This window comes from Rhinichthys klamathensis, unplaced genomic scaffold (genome assembly GCF_029890125.1).
Source record: "Rhinichthys klamathensis goyatoka isolate OS25496 unplaced genomic scaffold, OSU_Roscu_1.1 h1tg000388l_1, whole genome shotgun sequence".
NCBI lineage: Eukaryota > Metazoa > Chordata > Actinopteri > Cypriniformes > Leuciscidae > Rhinichthys > Rhinichthys klamathensis.
Genome location: NW_026606892.1, coordinates 214,092 through 230,736, shown reverse-complemented (window position 1 = coordinate 230,736; position 16,645 = coordinate 214,092). Strand labels below are relative to the sequence as shown.

Sequence of the window (16,645 nt, the reverse complement as noted above, 5' to 3'; positions counted from 1 at the left end):
CGGACGTGGACAATTGACCCTTCGCTAAGCCACGCCCGAAGACCGCCACTGGCCAATCGTGTCTTAGCAACCGTAACTAGGCGCGGGAGGTCTGGCAAGCTTTCGAGCGAGGAGCGTTGTGCGTAAGCGTATGGATTGTGCAAATCTGATACCCGGTATCCTAAAGTTTGGAATTGTTTTCCTTCCCGAAAAATCTAAAAGCCAAGGGGAGAAATAATGGGCGTGAATCAAGCAGTGTGGGAGACCCCGTTCACAACTATGTCGACAGGATAAACAAAAACACCTATTGCTTGGAAGTTGGAAATAATGACGGTTCTTTGTTCATAATGCATATATTTTAACGTAAAATAAGACGATTAAAGACAAGACGGAGGCTCACTGACATACTTTAAAAGCATTTTGTTAATCAACGGCCTACTACCCCTGACTGAGTATTGTTAACTTTACACTAACCCTAACTCCCGGTGTTAGTGTTATTCCACAAGATTTATGGATAAATCTGGATAAACTGTTTGATTTATAATTATTAGATTATTTTCACATTTCACTTACCCTGCTGTGCACGAACATAGCTGTTCCTCAATTTGTGTGTTTCCCATGTGAATGATCAGCGTATGAGGCGGTTGCTGTTTGGGCTGGGACTATAGGCTTTAGCTTAAATTTTTATGAAATTATTCTCTAATCGGTTGCATATTTTGTCGTGGATATATATCCCTCGAATGCATACTGCAGTCCCTTTTGTCTTGCTCTCTCAGATTTTCACATGTTCGCCAAAAAAATTACTAATTATCTCATTGGGAATGTCTGACACCGGTGCATACACACTGTAATAGACGTGCCAGGCGCGAAAGCTTGACAGGCGTAGCAACAGTAACTAGGGAGGGCGGGGCTTAGCGAAGGGTCAATTCTGCATCGATGCAGTAATATACCATAATTGATTATAGCCGTTATAGCCTACTGACGTTTCTCTGGCTTCATTTGCCGCATATGCGCTTCTCACTAGCGTAAAATGACGGAGGGAGGCAAAACACTAAAGCGAGTATTTAAACATTACAGCGTGTGCGTGCTTGCGACTCGCGAGTGTGTGTATCATGCATGCGAGCGTGTGCGCTGTTTTAACTTAGTACACTACTTGACAGTTTTGTGCGCTTTTAATATTTTACTAGTGTTTATTAGTTCCAAATGCTCAGCTTCTGTCATCTGCTGTGTTCAGACTTAGTTTTGTTTGATTACATTCAGGAAGTGTTCTTTCTTGAAGCAGATAAAATAAAAAGGGAGTTCATATATCTGACTACTTGCATTCATTGACGAAAATGTAGCCATGTGCAGTAATATAGCAACCCATCGTGATGTATTGTGATCGAATTGTTGACTTGATAATCGAAATTAATCGTGAGACCAGTGACGATTCACACCCCTAAATGGTGTATATAGTGATACATGAAAACAGTCTTATTCTATAGTCCTTTAATTGTAAGGGGCAGTACGTTTTGCAGGGCAATCCTTTCTTTGTAAGTTTTGTTTCTAATTTGTATGTTAGGTCGATGTGCTGTCCTAAAGCACACACAAACTGTGGTGATATTAACTCCTGAATGTTTCATCTTTAAATTGCTGAATAGAGGAGAGTAACTATTTGACACTGTTACCAGAGACAGAGAAGTTGACTCAAATAGAGAGACTATATGCCTTATGAAACAGATAGCTGCTTTCATAATTTACAGGTATAAGGGAACTCAGGGCCTTGCCGTGGCTTCTGTGAAGGCGTTTGGGGCATGGTGCCGAAATGTTAATTAGGAATGGCTGAAGAAATGTTAGCGCATAATGGGATTCTGGTGAATGGAAGAGTGATCAGAACACAGCGAGATTTTGATTAAAGAGGGAAAGATGGTTGTGAGATGAGAATAAAAGAGGTAATGAATAAAATGGCTGAATTGTTAGATTTTCATAATGAGAGGAGGTTCGAGGCTTTGTGGACGTTGGTAATGATTGTGAAAATTATGGGCAGTGATGGATAAATACCTATTATGCAAGCAAGCAGGAACCTAATTTGAGAGGGATTTAATTAGGTTGCTTCAGCCCAAATAACTGCATTATATAAGGATCAAGATGAAGAGGCTCTTCATATACACCTGTATTGAACACCATTTAATGCAAAACAACAAACAGCTGTCTGCTATTAGGCGTCACATTGTGTGAAAGATGTGGACTGCTCTTTTCCTATGCTATTATCATAAGAATAATGGAAAACTATAGGTGAGGGTGGGAAATAATGACCCCTAGCAGCATTATCCTGTGCATGGTAGATTTATGCGTTTAGTCTTTTGCAGGAGTTAAGTCGTTCCTGAAACGTGTACGGTTGCTCATTTCTGTCTATGGAGTGTAAGAGATGACCTTTCTTTAGTCACCATTTCCTTTCTTTTATTAGAGCGTGAACAAGAACTGCCTGGATAACAGCCAGAAATGGCTTCCAGGGTATCCGCGGGTCCTTAAAAAGTCTTAAAAAGTCTTAAATTAGATTTTAAAAATTTATGGCCTTAAAAAGTCTTAAAAAGTCTTATTTTGACTTATGAAAGGTCTTAAATTTTCAATGGCAATTTGAGTTAGACATATCTAAATGTTTTCCAAATTAAAACTTTCTAATTAGCGTACTTTTTTATTTACTATTCGTTCTTTGTGGATTTGCTCGTTCACGTGACATTTCGCGTCACATTCGCGCCAGCATTACGTCTGTCTCCTGCACGCGAAACAGCAGGAGAGGAGAAGAAAGCTGGTTAATTTCAGTTCAATTGTAAGTTCATTCTTTATGTGCGTAGTGGTGTGCGATGTGTATTGTCTATTATGATATTGTAATCATTGTTTTACTTTAACGTTAACTATGTACGAGGGCGCACTGCGAGCTGACATCGCATTTGTCTCTCATGCTTGCTTTCACTGCGTGATGTGTCAGTGCAGTTATAGGTATTTTCCCTAATAGACGTATAAAGTTTTTGTATTTTATATAATATATGTTGTTATCATACAATATTACATCAGCAAGAGGGCTGTTTTCCCGTGCACAATAGCAAATATGATATTTATTTTATATAATAGTTAAATTAACATTGTTACATTTTATAAACAATATTGTCAATATTGTTTGTTTTCCCTTTATTTCGCTGACGAGAATTTCAAAATGAAACCGTAGCAGAGTGTCAATGCAAAAGACAGCGATGATTTCTTGACTGAAATCCGCGTTTTGAACGAATCATTTTAACGATTCAATGAACAATCACTTGCAGTTCCTGAATGAATCAGCCGTTTGAACAAATCGTTTGAATGAATGACTCCCTGAGACAGTGACTTGCCGCCACCTACTGGCGGGTTTAGTTTCACATTTAAAGTACCCTGTAATTAAAATGTTACAATTAGAAATCAGTTCATATTTAAATATTGAATTAAGAATTGAAAGAATTGAATATATCATAGCTTTATTTATGCAATTGTAAATGGAGTATAAATATATTAATGCCAGTTCTGATGCTGCGATTAATGATTTAATATAACTGGTAACAGTGGTATTGTGTTATTATTCTAATATAATTTAATTTGAATGTTAGAATTTGACATAAAAGGTGATGCATACCTCTAAGTAAAAAAAAAAAAAAAAAAAGTCCATATATGGGTGAAAATGCCCCTGGAACTCAATTTAAGGTTGCAAATATTGCCCTTTAATAAAAAAATGTTAATTCCTTTCACTGCTGTGAACTGACCACTGCATAGAATATGAAAAATATGAATATCTTCGTGAGTCAGCTGTCAACAACAGGCCTAAACCAGCCATGGTACCAGTACACAAACACAATCAGTAAAATATCATCTAATTATCATCAACAAAACTTTGAAAATATTGAGACATTTTTTTTCAATATTGCGCACCCCTAATGTAAGGTATTAATTTTGATTTCTTCAGGTCTTAAAAAGGTCTTAAAAAGTCTTAAATTTGACTTTAAAAAGTGTGCAGATACCCTGGCTTCTAAAACAATGTTTAAGTCTAAGTCAGAGCTAGGTTTTGAATTGGAAACGTAGTGGACTGCTTGTTGTCCCATATGTACTTCTCTTGTTATGATGTAGGTAGCAGCCACGGCTCATCTGTAAGGGCAGGTGGGGCAGTGCCCCACCAAATATTCCTCCAAAACATAGACCTGCTCCAAATAAACTGAATCAATAATAAATTGTAAATGTGTTCAGAATTCTGAAACAAATATTTTTCGGATTTTCTAGACTATTTTAAGTTGTAAAGTGAGCAGGATGAATGAAAATTTAGCATATGGCTTCGCAGGCATGTATCATGATAGGAAGCAGGGCAGAGGGTGCCTGAGCCCTCCCCAGCTCTACAGCGCTCCACAATTTTCCAGTGTAAATCTGTGGTGGAAAATGGAACTGCAATGCACTCTAATTGACCGTTTGCAAAGACCCGCCCCCTTTAGTTACTTTTACTATGTCCGACAAGCCACGCCGCTCTCACGCCACACATTATCACGCAGTGAAAAATATTGCGGAGCAAAGAGGACACTGACAACATGCCGTCAGACAGGACATGGCAGGTTACTTTTCATATGAAACAGTCTCAACTTTCAAATTGTGTAATTAAAAAAAAAAAGGAATTTAAACAATAAATACCGTTTTGTGGCTTTTTAATGTCGCTGTAGCGCCTCTGTTAAAGCTGCTCGTGAACCCATCATCTCTTCCTTCTAGTTAATTTATAGCATCAAGTAAACATGAATAAACATCAGAAGAAATGTTGTTTCAACCACAGAAAGAAACACCGTTTTTCAAATTCAAATCCACTGACATTAATCTACTAACTCTCCTGACTGCTTGGTCGGACAAAATGGCGGATGGCTGAATATGATTGGTCAGATCGTTTGTCAATCAAATTTCCAGCGAAAGGGGAATTGAGCGCCATAATCTGCCCCACTTATTTTCTCGTTACCTTAAAGGGGTGCTTCAGAATTTTGGACATCGGGCCTCCTTTCCAAGTTAGCCTTAGTGTTATTTATCAGTGGAGACATGTTTCAAAAATTTTCATCCAGTCGTTCCAGTTGCATAGTTCGCCGGTGCTAGGCTAGCGCGAGTCAACGGTAACTGCTAGCCTGCCATTAAAAACAGTTTACTTTTACCCACTCCACAGTACACCAAAAGCAAATAAATTATAACGCCAGACTATCGATGTAAATGTCTGTTGAGAGAATAATGTTAAAAATCAAACCACTCTTGCATCTCAATGATCGCAATACATTTACAGGAACTAGTTTCTCAGCAGCGGCGGAATTTTACTTTGCTCCGGTTAGTAGTACTGTGCCGAAAAGTAAACACAGAACCGAAGCGCACTACAGTCGGGACTACCTGCACTACCTCTCTCTACCTCTCTCTCTCACTACCTCTCTCGGTTGCCTAGGTAACTACATGTCACTCCGCCGGTGCTGTAGACTGTGCTAATAAATACAGGGAACAAAGTATAACTATTGCAATGCAATGAAAGGGTAGTTTGATTTCTAACATTATTCTCTCAACAGACATTTACATCGATAGTCTGTCGTTATAATTTATGTTTATAAATTGTACTGTGTACTGTGGAGTGGGTAAAACTGTTTTTAATGGCAGGCTAGCATATACCGTTGACTCGCGCTAGCCTAGCACCGGCGAACTATGCAACTGGAATGACTGGATGAAAATTTTTGAAAACTGTCTCCACTGATAAATAACACTATGGCTAACTTGGAAATGAGGCCCGATGTCCAAAATTCTGAACCCCCCCATTTAAGTAAACTTTTCTCCAGAGTCAGACCAAGATGATATAAATCCGCTTTAGCTATTTCTATATTAGTCTGCATTAGGTCAGTAACTAGTTGTGTAACATGTGGAGTAGTGTATCAAATTAATGAAAGTATAAATCCTTCCATTTAAATGTGCTCGTGTGAGTAGTTCTGTTGTGTTTGTTTCATGTTTGAGAATAGACATTTTCTTTTCCTCACTGGAATTCCTCCACACCTTGTGATATTTTAAAAAAACATTTTGAGGCAAAGGCAATTCTAAATTCTGTGCCTGTCGTAATGTGTACTTAAAGCCTGGAGCGCCACCCTCAGGCTAAATTACACAACCTCTGCCAAAAGTGTTCTGCGTGTGTTCAACGATTACAATATAAAGCTTGCAAAATGTTTATAATAAACTGGCACTAAGACTCAGAATTCTGTCATCATTTACTCACCCTCAAGTTGTTTCAAACCTGTATGAGTTTCTTTCTTCTGCTGAACACAAAGGAAGATATTTTGAAGAACGATTGGAACCAAACAGTTGTTTGGCACCATTGACTTCCATAGTAGAAAAAAAATGCTATGGAAGTCAATGGTGCCAAAGTTCCAATGGTTCTTCAAAATATCTTCCTTTGTGTTCAGCAGGTTTCATACAGGTTTGCAACAACTTGAGGGTGAGTAAATGATGACAGAATTTTCATTTTTGGGTGGAGTATCCCTTTAACCTTTGAAATCCGAAACGGGGGGTGTTACTAAGTTATCACGTTATTTAACAACCACTTGCTTAACCAACACAAAATAGGTATTGTTTTAAAACTTAGAAGCTTGGATTTACTGTGAATATAAGGAATATGTACCTATAACAAGTAACCTAATAAAACCTAATTAAAACCTGTTCTAATAACCTCTTAACAAGTAGTTTTAAAATTTGCTGACATATTAGAAGTGCTCTATTTTCATAGTGTGAAAAAACAGCTGTTTTTCATGAAAATGTGATCTGTAAAATCATCGAATTTAACAGATATTGTCATATATCATTGAAAAGGTCTCAACAAGCAGAATACAAGCATATTTGTTTCAGTTAGACCGAACCATACCAAGTATTTGTATGAAAAAGTCCCGGCGACACGTGAAAACGGTATACATATGATGCTTTTGACCCACTTGTTTTTTTTGTTTTTTTTTTGTTTTTTTTTACTTCACAGAACAGTAAATCGTAGTAGATCACATATCTTTATTTAGAGCAGGTGCTCTTTTACGAGCCCAAACACAACGTAAGACAATGCGTAGATCACTGAGTGATATGACATGCTGCTTAGCTAAAGCTGTAGGACTTCTGGGATCCGACAGCGTCGCGATCATGACGCAGTGTTTTCCAACGTCATGTGGAAAACTGGATCTCTGGTGTGGGTGGGTGGGTGTAGTGGGAAGGGACAATTTGTACAGACCAATTAGACACTGTTTTACATCTGGACCACTGGTTTGGTTTCGCTCAGATCATTGACAGGTCTTGATTCATGCACCACAGCTGAAACAGTGCTGGAAGATCATCACTCATCAACCAGGGTCTTATTACTTGTTTAGCCGTTAGCACCTCAAAACTCTGGCCAATATCTAATTATTTTCATGTTATGGCAGATAACCAAGTGGCCATGGCCAATATTCAAATTCTATATTGTTTAGTAGTGTAAATCGTGTCAGTAAAATTTATTTTAAAGAGATTATTATTGTAAATTTGTAAGGGATGTATTAAATTGATCCATCCAATGTGACAAACTTTTACATTTACAAAGGGTTCTGTGTCAGAATACTGATTTTGGAATTGCTATTTATCAAAGAATCCTGAGAAAAATGCATCATGGTTTCCAAAAAATATTAAGCAGATCAAATGTTTTCAACATTGATAAATATAAGATATGTTTCTTGAGCACCAAATCAGCATATTAGAATCATTTCTTAAGAGTCATGTGACACTGAAGACTGGAGTAGACTGCTGAAAATTCAGCTTTGACATCAGAGAAAAAAATTACATTTCAAAATATATTAACAACATAGTAAACAGTTTAAGGGGCAGATTTACTAACAGCTTACGTCAGCGCTAACCCTCTTTTGGCATGAAAAAGTACTGTCAGGATTTACTAAAGAAAGACATGAAGTGAAAAATTAGTGCTGAAAAGGTGTAGGCCGTTATTTTTGCGGCTGACCTTATTGCATATGCATTTGAAGGAGTTCTTAAATTTGCGCGTTGTCTGTAGATCACATGCAGAACTTTCCACTCACATCTACGCTCTCTTACACTAATTTGCCCTGTTTAGTAAATCTGGCCCTAAATTTGTAATAATATTTGTTATATATCTATATATATATATGTTTGTGTATGTCTTGATTTAATAATTTGTTTGTCTTCTGGGGACAATATTCTCATTCTGTGCATATGTTTTATATTTTCCAGTTGTAGGATTGCTGGATCTCCAATGGAACCTTAGGATTCAGCGTATTGAGCCTTGGTGGCACTTCGTTGTGGGTTAGTCGCAATGAAGAGTGAGATTCCGTCTGATGCACGACGTAAGCAGGAGCCCCTGAAGGGGCCTCTGGCTAACCCCGAACCAATGGAGACAGCTAAGAGCTTCCCTGCTGAGATGGAGGTGATTGGCAAGGCAGGAAGTGATTTCCCTTCTCCGCTGTGTGCCGAGACCAGGCACCGGCCTTCACGAGATGCTGGAGGTCGCAGAGACTGTGACAGAGTCTTGTCGGGACGCAAAAAGCGCAAGAGCCAGCAGCCTGGGCCGTCGTATTGTTCTCTGAAGGAAGCGCCAGTGAGTGAGGCAGCCCTTACTCCGCCCCGCCACAGGCCCTTGCTGCTAGAGACACGTAGCGAGGACGAGAGGAACCCAGAGTCCTCATTGAGTGACTGTGCCTCTTCGCCCTCCTCCAGCCTTCGGTTTGGTGACTCGGACACTCTTAGCTCAGAGGAGGACGGCGGGCTGATGACAGTGAGGCAGCAGCTCAAGGCTCCTGGTTCGGCCTCCACCGGCAGTGCAGTGGGCGGCACGGCAGTAGGCATGAGGCCACTGCTCGCCCGGACTCGTGCCAGCAGGTCGCATAAATGGGCTCGACTTGAGCCAGAAAGCAATCATGTGAAACGTCCATGTCTCAGCTCACGCAGGCCGTTGCACAGAAAGCGGTTTGTAAAGGGTGGGGCGGGAGGCGGGGCCCAGCGGACTCCAAAGCAGAAGGAGCGATTACTGCTGCAGAGGAAGAAGCGAGAGGTGATCGCACGGAAGAAGTACGCCCTCTTGCACAGTACCAGCAGCTCCAGTGAGGAGCTGACCTCTGACTCCTCCTCCCCTTCCTCCACTGAGGCAGAGGATGAGCTGTACGTGGATGTTAGCAGCAGTAGCAGCCAAGCCAGCAATGCGGCTGTGGCCTCAGGTAAATCGCTTTTTACCTTAACCCTAACATCATTACAAACTGTTTTTAAAGGAAGTTGTAGGAAGGGCACAAAGAGCACATGGTTAGTTCATATTGTGACTGAATGAGAACATTGGCTTCTCTTCTTTTCCTGTTGAGTCTGAATATAATTTTTTGTATTTATTTAAAGAAACGCCTTTAGGTAAATACTTTTCATATTTACACAATTCACCACAGATCCACCACAGGTGTTTGGCAGGTGAACAGGTTGAAGCTGTGTAGTAAAACACTGCTGGAACACTGTATTGAACAATCAGCATCCAGGATTGAGATTTTTTCAATATATGAATAAATATAGTGAAAGTTTGGGGTCAGTAAGATTTCATCAAAGAATCTTAAAAAAAAAAAAGGTTTTCAACATTGATAATAATAAAATTGTTTCTTGAGCACTAAATCACCACATTAGAATGATTTCTACAGGATCTTGTGAAACTGAAGCAACTGAAAATTCAGCTTTGCCACCACAAGAATATATTACATTTTAAAATGGATTTTTGTTCAAATAAATGCAGCCTTGGTGAGCATAAGAGAGAATATTTGTATATTCTCTTTGCTTAAAGTTGATGTTTTATGAGGACTTTTTTTGTATGCTGTCTCTGAAAACACAAATGGCAGATCTATTTCCTTTTAATCTTTTGGATTCTACTTAGTTGTTCTTGATTGTATTGTTTTTATTCAAGTTGAGTTGTATATTGCTGATCTGAGCAAGTCTCGTTCCTTTAGTCGCACTTAAGATTGTGTGGCAACTGGCAAATTATATAAACACAGTGGGGGGAAAATAGCTACATTCTATAAAAAAAACATGTAAATAGTTAAAAATTTACTGTACTTATTTTCCCATTTTATCAGGCAAACATTTTGTTGTTTACTAATGAAAAAAATGAATGCGCTCTTGTTCACAAGTCTAGTTGTTTACTTTTATAGGCTAGTTCTTATAAAGCCATGGCTCTTTATTGGTCATTACTGTGCATATTTGAATGCAATTATTATGTTATGGCCATAACTTCTGTTTTTGAGGTATGGCTATAGAGGATAAAATGGAAAAGTGCATCAACAAGCTGTTCTGTGCTTGTTACATGCCGCAGAATGTTTGAGTTTCCTGTTGAGCAACAGCAAGTCTTCACCTAACACTCTGCCACTGCTCTCTCTACCGTACCAAGAAAGATTAGCTAAACCTTTCACATTCCTCTCACAGAGATCTAAACCACCCGATTGAACATACACACATCATACCCATAAAACCGCTAAAATGTGTTAAATATCTTCTGCAGCTAAGCATGCATCAGAGGAGAACATGCTATACATAACTAGTGGCCTAGTGCTTCCTCTCTCTCTCTCTCTCTCTCTCTCTCTCTCTCTCTCTCTCTCTCTCTCTCTCTCTCTCTCTCTCTCTCTCTCTCTCTCTCTCTCTCTCTCTCTCTCTCTCTCTCTCTCTCTCTCTCTCTCTCTCTCTCTCTCTCTCTCTCTCTCTCTCTCTCTCTCTCTCTCTCTCTCTCCTCACTCCTCCCCCATGCCAGTATGTTTACAGATGTACATGTGAGTGGTTTGCCACTCAAAAATACTCAATAAATACTGGTAGCAGTCTAAAAAGGCAGATAAATTGGTTGAGATGGATCCCTTATGGTTAGAAATATCTGGGGGTTTTAAAAGGCCTTCCAGGCCTGGATAAGACATAGAAGTTAGCCGAAATGTATTAATATTATATTTTATTATGTTGTTAATGATTGTAGATATTTCTAGTTATGCTTGGCTCCTAAGTATTTTGTTGACTAAAGCCCTATTCGCACTGGATTAGTATTATCTGAATTTCGTGTGGAGTATTCGCACAGGATAAGCGAAGCCTGTGATTTTTACTCGAATTTACGGACTTATCTCCCGGATATGTCAATAGGCTATTGCTTGGAAACTGTCTTGTCGTTATAGGTCTAGCTGTAATATATGATATAACATTTCAGAAGAATGTTCCTTACCGCATGCTGCTATACATGTCATTCATCTTCAACTAATCATTCTTTTTGTTTTTGCTCTTCTGATGGTTTTCTGCTTTCTCTTTCTGCAAATTGTATAGTTGTATGGTGTATAGCGATATGACCCAGCACCCAAAATACTATCAAAACACTCCAACGCAGCCTCCATTCTTCGCGAAATATGGATAAAAAAGCGCAAAGAAAACAAAAACCTTGAAAAAATTAAATTATATACGACCCCGCCAAATCACAGAGATGCCGATTCGCACGGGACTAATATTATCACAGGACCTCGGTGTTCGGCGAAATATGGTAGGTCATTTGCGGGGGAATTTTACTTTACAAATTACAGACTAGAGGTCGACCGATATGGGTTTTTTCAGGCCGATGCCGATCTTTTGAAATCCGGGTCGGCCGATGGCCGATTAATGCTGCCGATTTATTTTGGCCGATATGTGCTTGTTTTTAACCTCTATTTGAAAGATAAAATGTAACAGAAATAATAATTACTTAACATAGACAAAATTTCTCAAAAACATTTATTGAACACTTGAACAATGAACAATCTGCACTTGTAGACTTAAATTCAAAATGTATAATGTCAGTGCATTGTAAGTAATACAAGGCTAAAAACATTTCTATCCTCTTCCCAAAAACTGTCCTGAAACATGGGCTGTATTTTTGGTTTGTTTGTTTTGTTTGTTGACGGACAAAGCCAAATGAACATAACCTAATTATCACAAAAAGGGGAAAAAAAATTATTTAATATTTTTTTATATATAAGGTTTATTATATTTTATTTTATTTAACTTATAACAATAACGTATTTCACTAGTAAATTGCTGTTGAACGACAAAAACCACCAGATGGGAAAATGATATTTTACAAAAACTTTAAATGCCCACAACGCACCGTCCATCTGTTGTTCTTCAGACAACGGCATCCCGCTGTTGGACCTTTTAGTCTACAGTGAAATACAGTCACACTTTACACTGTTTGGCCAGCATTTTAACCATGTTTAATCCAGCTACTAACTAACGGTATGATCAAATTCGCTGCTGACTAGCGTCAGGTGCAGCAAAGCGATGTTTCTGTTATTCTAACGTGCGTTTTCTGAGCATCCAAGAGAAGCACTGGCATAACAGTAGCACCGAACTGAACCACAAAAATCCGTGTTGATATTCGGTGCGGTAGATAATAGGGCTGAAACGATTCATCGAGTTACTCGATTTACTCGATTACAAAAATGCCTCGAGGCAAAAACTCTGCCTCGAAGCCTCGTTAAATTCCTATGACGCGCACTATACGCGCAGGGATCTATACTATAGCGCGTGATACAATTTGAATTTAGTTGGCGCGATGGCGGGGAGTAAAGATGTCCATAAACGGCAGAGAATGTCAAAAGTTTGGGATCATTACATACTTAAAAAGGAAGAGAACAAGGTGCAATGTGTCTACTGCAAAGTAGACCTGGCATACCACAACAGTACGACTTCAATGATTCAGCATCTGAACCGAAAACATCCACTCCATGCTGTCTCACCAAGCGTCGCTGAAACAAGGTAACCTAATGGTGTTGTCACACGAACTCGAATAGAGCGTCAAATACGCGTCTATCGCGTCTAGTTAGACGCTTGAACATTCGCTCGAGTTCAAATTTTTCAACTTGCGCGGAAGACGTTCGCGGCAAACACGTAGCCCAATTCGAGTCATTCGCGACGCCCGGCGCGAATGATGCGTCTATTCGCGTCTTTGCTTTGACTTTGTATGTAATCTACTCGCGCAAATAATTAAATTTGCGTTCGGTGTGTGAATCACTTCACACCCACACACGCATGCACCCTCGTCTCTCTCACGCGCCAGTCAGATCAATTGCGGCAATGTATCACATATGCTTAAACTTTTATGTAGCCACGCAACAATAATTTCAGCATGCCTTCACTGTATACACCGGGACGTGATGGAGGAACAAGTATTGTATTGCAGTCTTTGCGAGACCTTGTTTGTATGTCACGTCTTCCAAATAGTTACAGACAACAACAAAAAATGAAATTCCCCAGCCTGCTTCTCCAAATCCACTCGTACTTTTTGGGAAGACATTTTAATCGGCTACCAAAGTAATTGAGCATAGAACATTGTTGGCACTTATACTAAATGGGTAAAAATTGCAATAAATAGGCTTAGTTTTGGAGCCAAATGTTGAAGTTGGAATAAATACCAGTTTTTTTTTTTGTTTTTTTGTTTTTTTTTTAAATAAAAGCCAAATGCTTGATAATTTTACAGCCACATCATTTTCGTTATGCATTATTTGTTTTGGTTGTTTAAAAACACAAACAATTTTTTTTATCCGATTACTCGATTAATCGATCGATTAAGTGCTAGATTAATCGATTACAAAAAGAATCGATAGCTGCAGCCCTAGTAGATAACGATCGTTAAGGTTCCAGTGGGCACCGGGTCTGTCTGTAGCTACCCGCTAGCAAAGCAAAGCCAGTCTGTCACTAGCCTATAGTGCGTTGGTCTCTTTTTTTATTAACGTTACTTATTTCTCTGCATTGAGTGACAACCCTCTCAAATATAAGCCACACAAACAGAACAAATAAAATTCTCAGATTCACTCTGTAATTGCAAAATTATTGCTTACTTATTGTGACATGATCGCAACTCTTCTACTGTGATAATGCAACTTCAACTACGATCCAAAGTAGCCGAATGTCATGTCGCTTATTCAGGTTTTTTCAGTAACATATCAAAAGTTTTTAATTAAATATAAAGGAGTTATAAGAATTGAATCCTTATCGTTTTCTCCAAAGCACTTAGTTAGCTCCTACCTTAGGCACTGTATGAGGTCTGCTCACTCGGCTGGAAAATGACTCAAGCGGCAGCGCGCGTCAAACACGTGTTCCACGACAACACTAGGCTGCCCACAGATGCGCCTGCCTAATAATCGGCTTGATATACTTGGATATTGGCCGATGCCGATTATGTAAAAAAATGCAAAAAATCGGCCGATTAATCGGTCGACCTCTATTACAGACATGGCCAATTCACACGTGATTAAGATCAGGCAACCTCCGCAATTATTACAATTAACTAGGTCACCAGGTAATACTTATGCCGTGCAAATAGTTTGTACTTTTTGATTACAATCTCTATAAAAGTATTTTTTTTAAATCCTTATTCAATAATCTCTTAAAATCTTGAGATCTTTAAGACATCAGAATATCAGTTTTCATGTTGTTTGAGTTGGCACACTAAACCTAATAAAGAGTTATCGGGTCAGAAAGCAGAGATTTTCTTTGGAAATGACTGAGTGGATGAGATCAGAGCATCTCTCCAGCACCCCAGAGGTTTCCATGGGTCATGTCTTACTGCTTGTTCTGCAGGAGGAAACCTGTTGTTACATCACTTCTAAGGGTGTAACAGTACACAACAATGACTATTCCATTTGTACATCAGTTTTGAAGTCACGATTCATTATGCTTTTGGTATAGCAGTGGGGAAAACAAAACTATCTCTTTCTTTTTTATATAAAATGCATGGGTAATGAGTTAGTTTGACTTTGAATCACTTAATAAAGCACGTGCCATGTTTAGGACAAATTTGATCAGAGCCCTTTTCCTGCAGCAGCTCTCTCTGTCGTCCTCTATTTTCTATTTTTTTTAGATGCGTTAGCAACAATGTGCATTAATATAAACGGTATTATAGTCTATCTGACAGGAAACGATAAAAAAAACGATTTAAAAAAGGAGCAGGTAACATTTTGTCAGCGCCTCTAGTAAATTACATGTTATTTTGTTTGTTAGTTTGTTTAGTTCAGAATCGTGGGAGAATTGCGACCTCTATTTGAAACAAAAAAAAATAATTCTTGAAAAAAAATAACAGAATCGTTCGGCTCTACGGCTAAACATGACATTATAACAAAGAACGCATTTATGATAGCACATTTCCACAGGATTGCAGAATTGTAACTATGAGTGGTAGATTACGTTTAAACATACTATATATGGCTGCGCGTTTACTGCTGTAAGTTGAAGTTATGTTTGGTAGCGTGATCAATTCTTGTGGGCAGCGTGGGGAACGGGGCAAGAGCCGAGGTGCTAAGCAGCAGCACTCTGTGGGAGAGCCGACCTTAACAACACACCCCAGAGGATGATGATGAATCTCCCGAGCCAAGAGCTTCTGCCTCAGTGCACAAACATGCCTAACACCGATAGTACAGCACAACAACCTTACAATGCTGAAGGAGAGTTGTTTGAACATATTGTATATTGTGCAATTGGTGCACATGCTGACTTGTCACAGTGCTCTTGAGAGAAGCAAAAGTTTGATTCTGACTCGTGTTTAAAAAAAAAAATTTAAATTAAAAAAATGATGGTGGAAGCAGGCGGATATAATGAACCTTAATTAAGTCTTTTTTCATCTTTTACTGTAAACTGTGTGTGGATCACGTCACTACAGTAATGGTTCAAATGTCTCTTTCATGCATTTCTGGATGTGATTTTCTGTAGAAAATCTAGCTTGAGTAGAAGTTGTTTGTCAGTCGCACTGAGACATGTACCAGCTATGTTTGTGAGCTTTATTTTGAAACACACCCTGGGCCTCTTGACACCAAATCCAGGCAGAGCTCGAGTTAAAGAAGGAATGAGAAGTTGAGCAGGAGAGCCAATCAGAAGAGCGATAAATGATTGTACTACAAAAGCCTGTGTCGGCACACTGCAAAGCACATCTTTGACTGACCTACATTTAGTTTCTCCGGCGCACACACAAGCACGCCTGCCTGAAGCATTGGTTGGCTCCACTGCTGCACCAAACCATCATCAATTAAACAGCTGTAGCTACTGAGGCTGATATTGCTTCTGCTCTAGATTAATGAGTGTCCTAGTGTTGCTTTCAGAAGACTTGGGGAGCTCAGATAACACTACAAAAGTACAGATCGAGGCAGAATATGACCACCAATCTCTTTGATGGTAGTGTGTATATGTGCTTCTCGTCAAAAACCTGCAGGGATTTTGCTAGATATATTTAGAAATATGCTAAATGTATATTGGTTATACTTCAAAAATAAACATTTTACCAGAGGAGCCTTTCACTGATTCTAGTTCTGGAGGTTTTTGTGACATCAAACATCATCTTATGTGAGGTTTAAAGATTTTCAGTGACCGCAATTTCCAAGCAATAAGATATGGGCATCACTTTATGCTGTGTTGGTAATATGTTGATTTTGTTTTTACTACCTGTATGAAGTTTGATGCTTTTGAGAGGATGGGCCAAAAATGACAACAGAGATAGACCGGCTACCAGTCAATTACTGCCTGATTGTTGCATGTAAAGTTTGCATTTGCAGTGCTTAACAACACCATTGATCAAAGGGCTCAGTCAATGCTTTGGCAAGATAACAAAGCTTTACTACAT

General features: G+C 39.1%; 1 protein-coding gene across 4 annotated transcripts in view; it reads left to right on the top strand.

The window, feature by feature from the left end:
* rnf111 (ring finger protein 111) overlaps positions 1-16,645 on the top strand; it is a 62,751-nt gene that overhangs the window by 8,995 nt on the left and 37,111 nt on the right. For all 4 annotated transcript variants that reach the window (XM_056234117.1, XM_056234115.1, XM_056234116.1 and 1 more), the window contains exon 2: positions 8,245-9,224. In XM_056234117.1, the coding sequence (XP_056090092.1) occupies positions 8,327-9,224 (898 nt within the window). In that variant the 5' untranslated portion in view covers positions 8,245-8,326. The remainder of the gene's footprint in view (positions 1-8,244; positions 9,225-16,645) is intronic.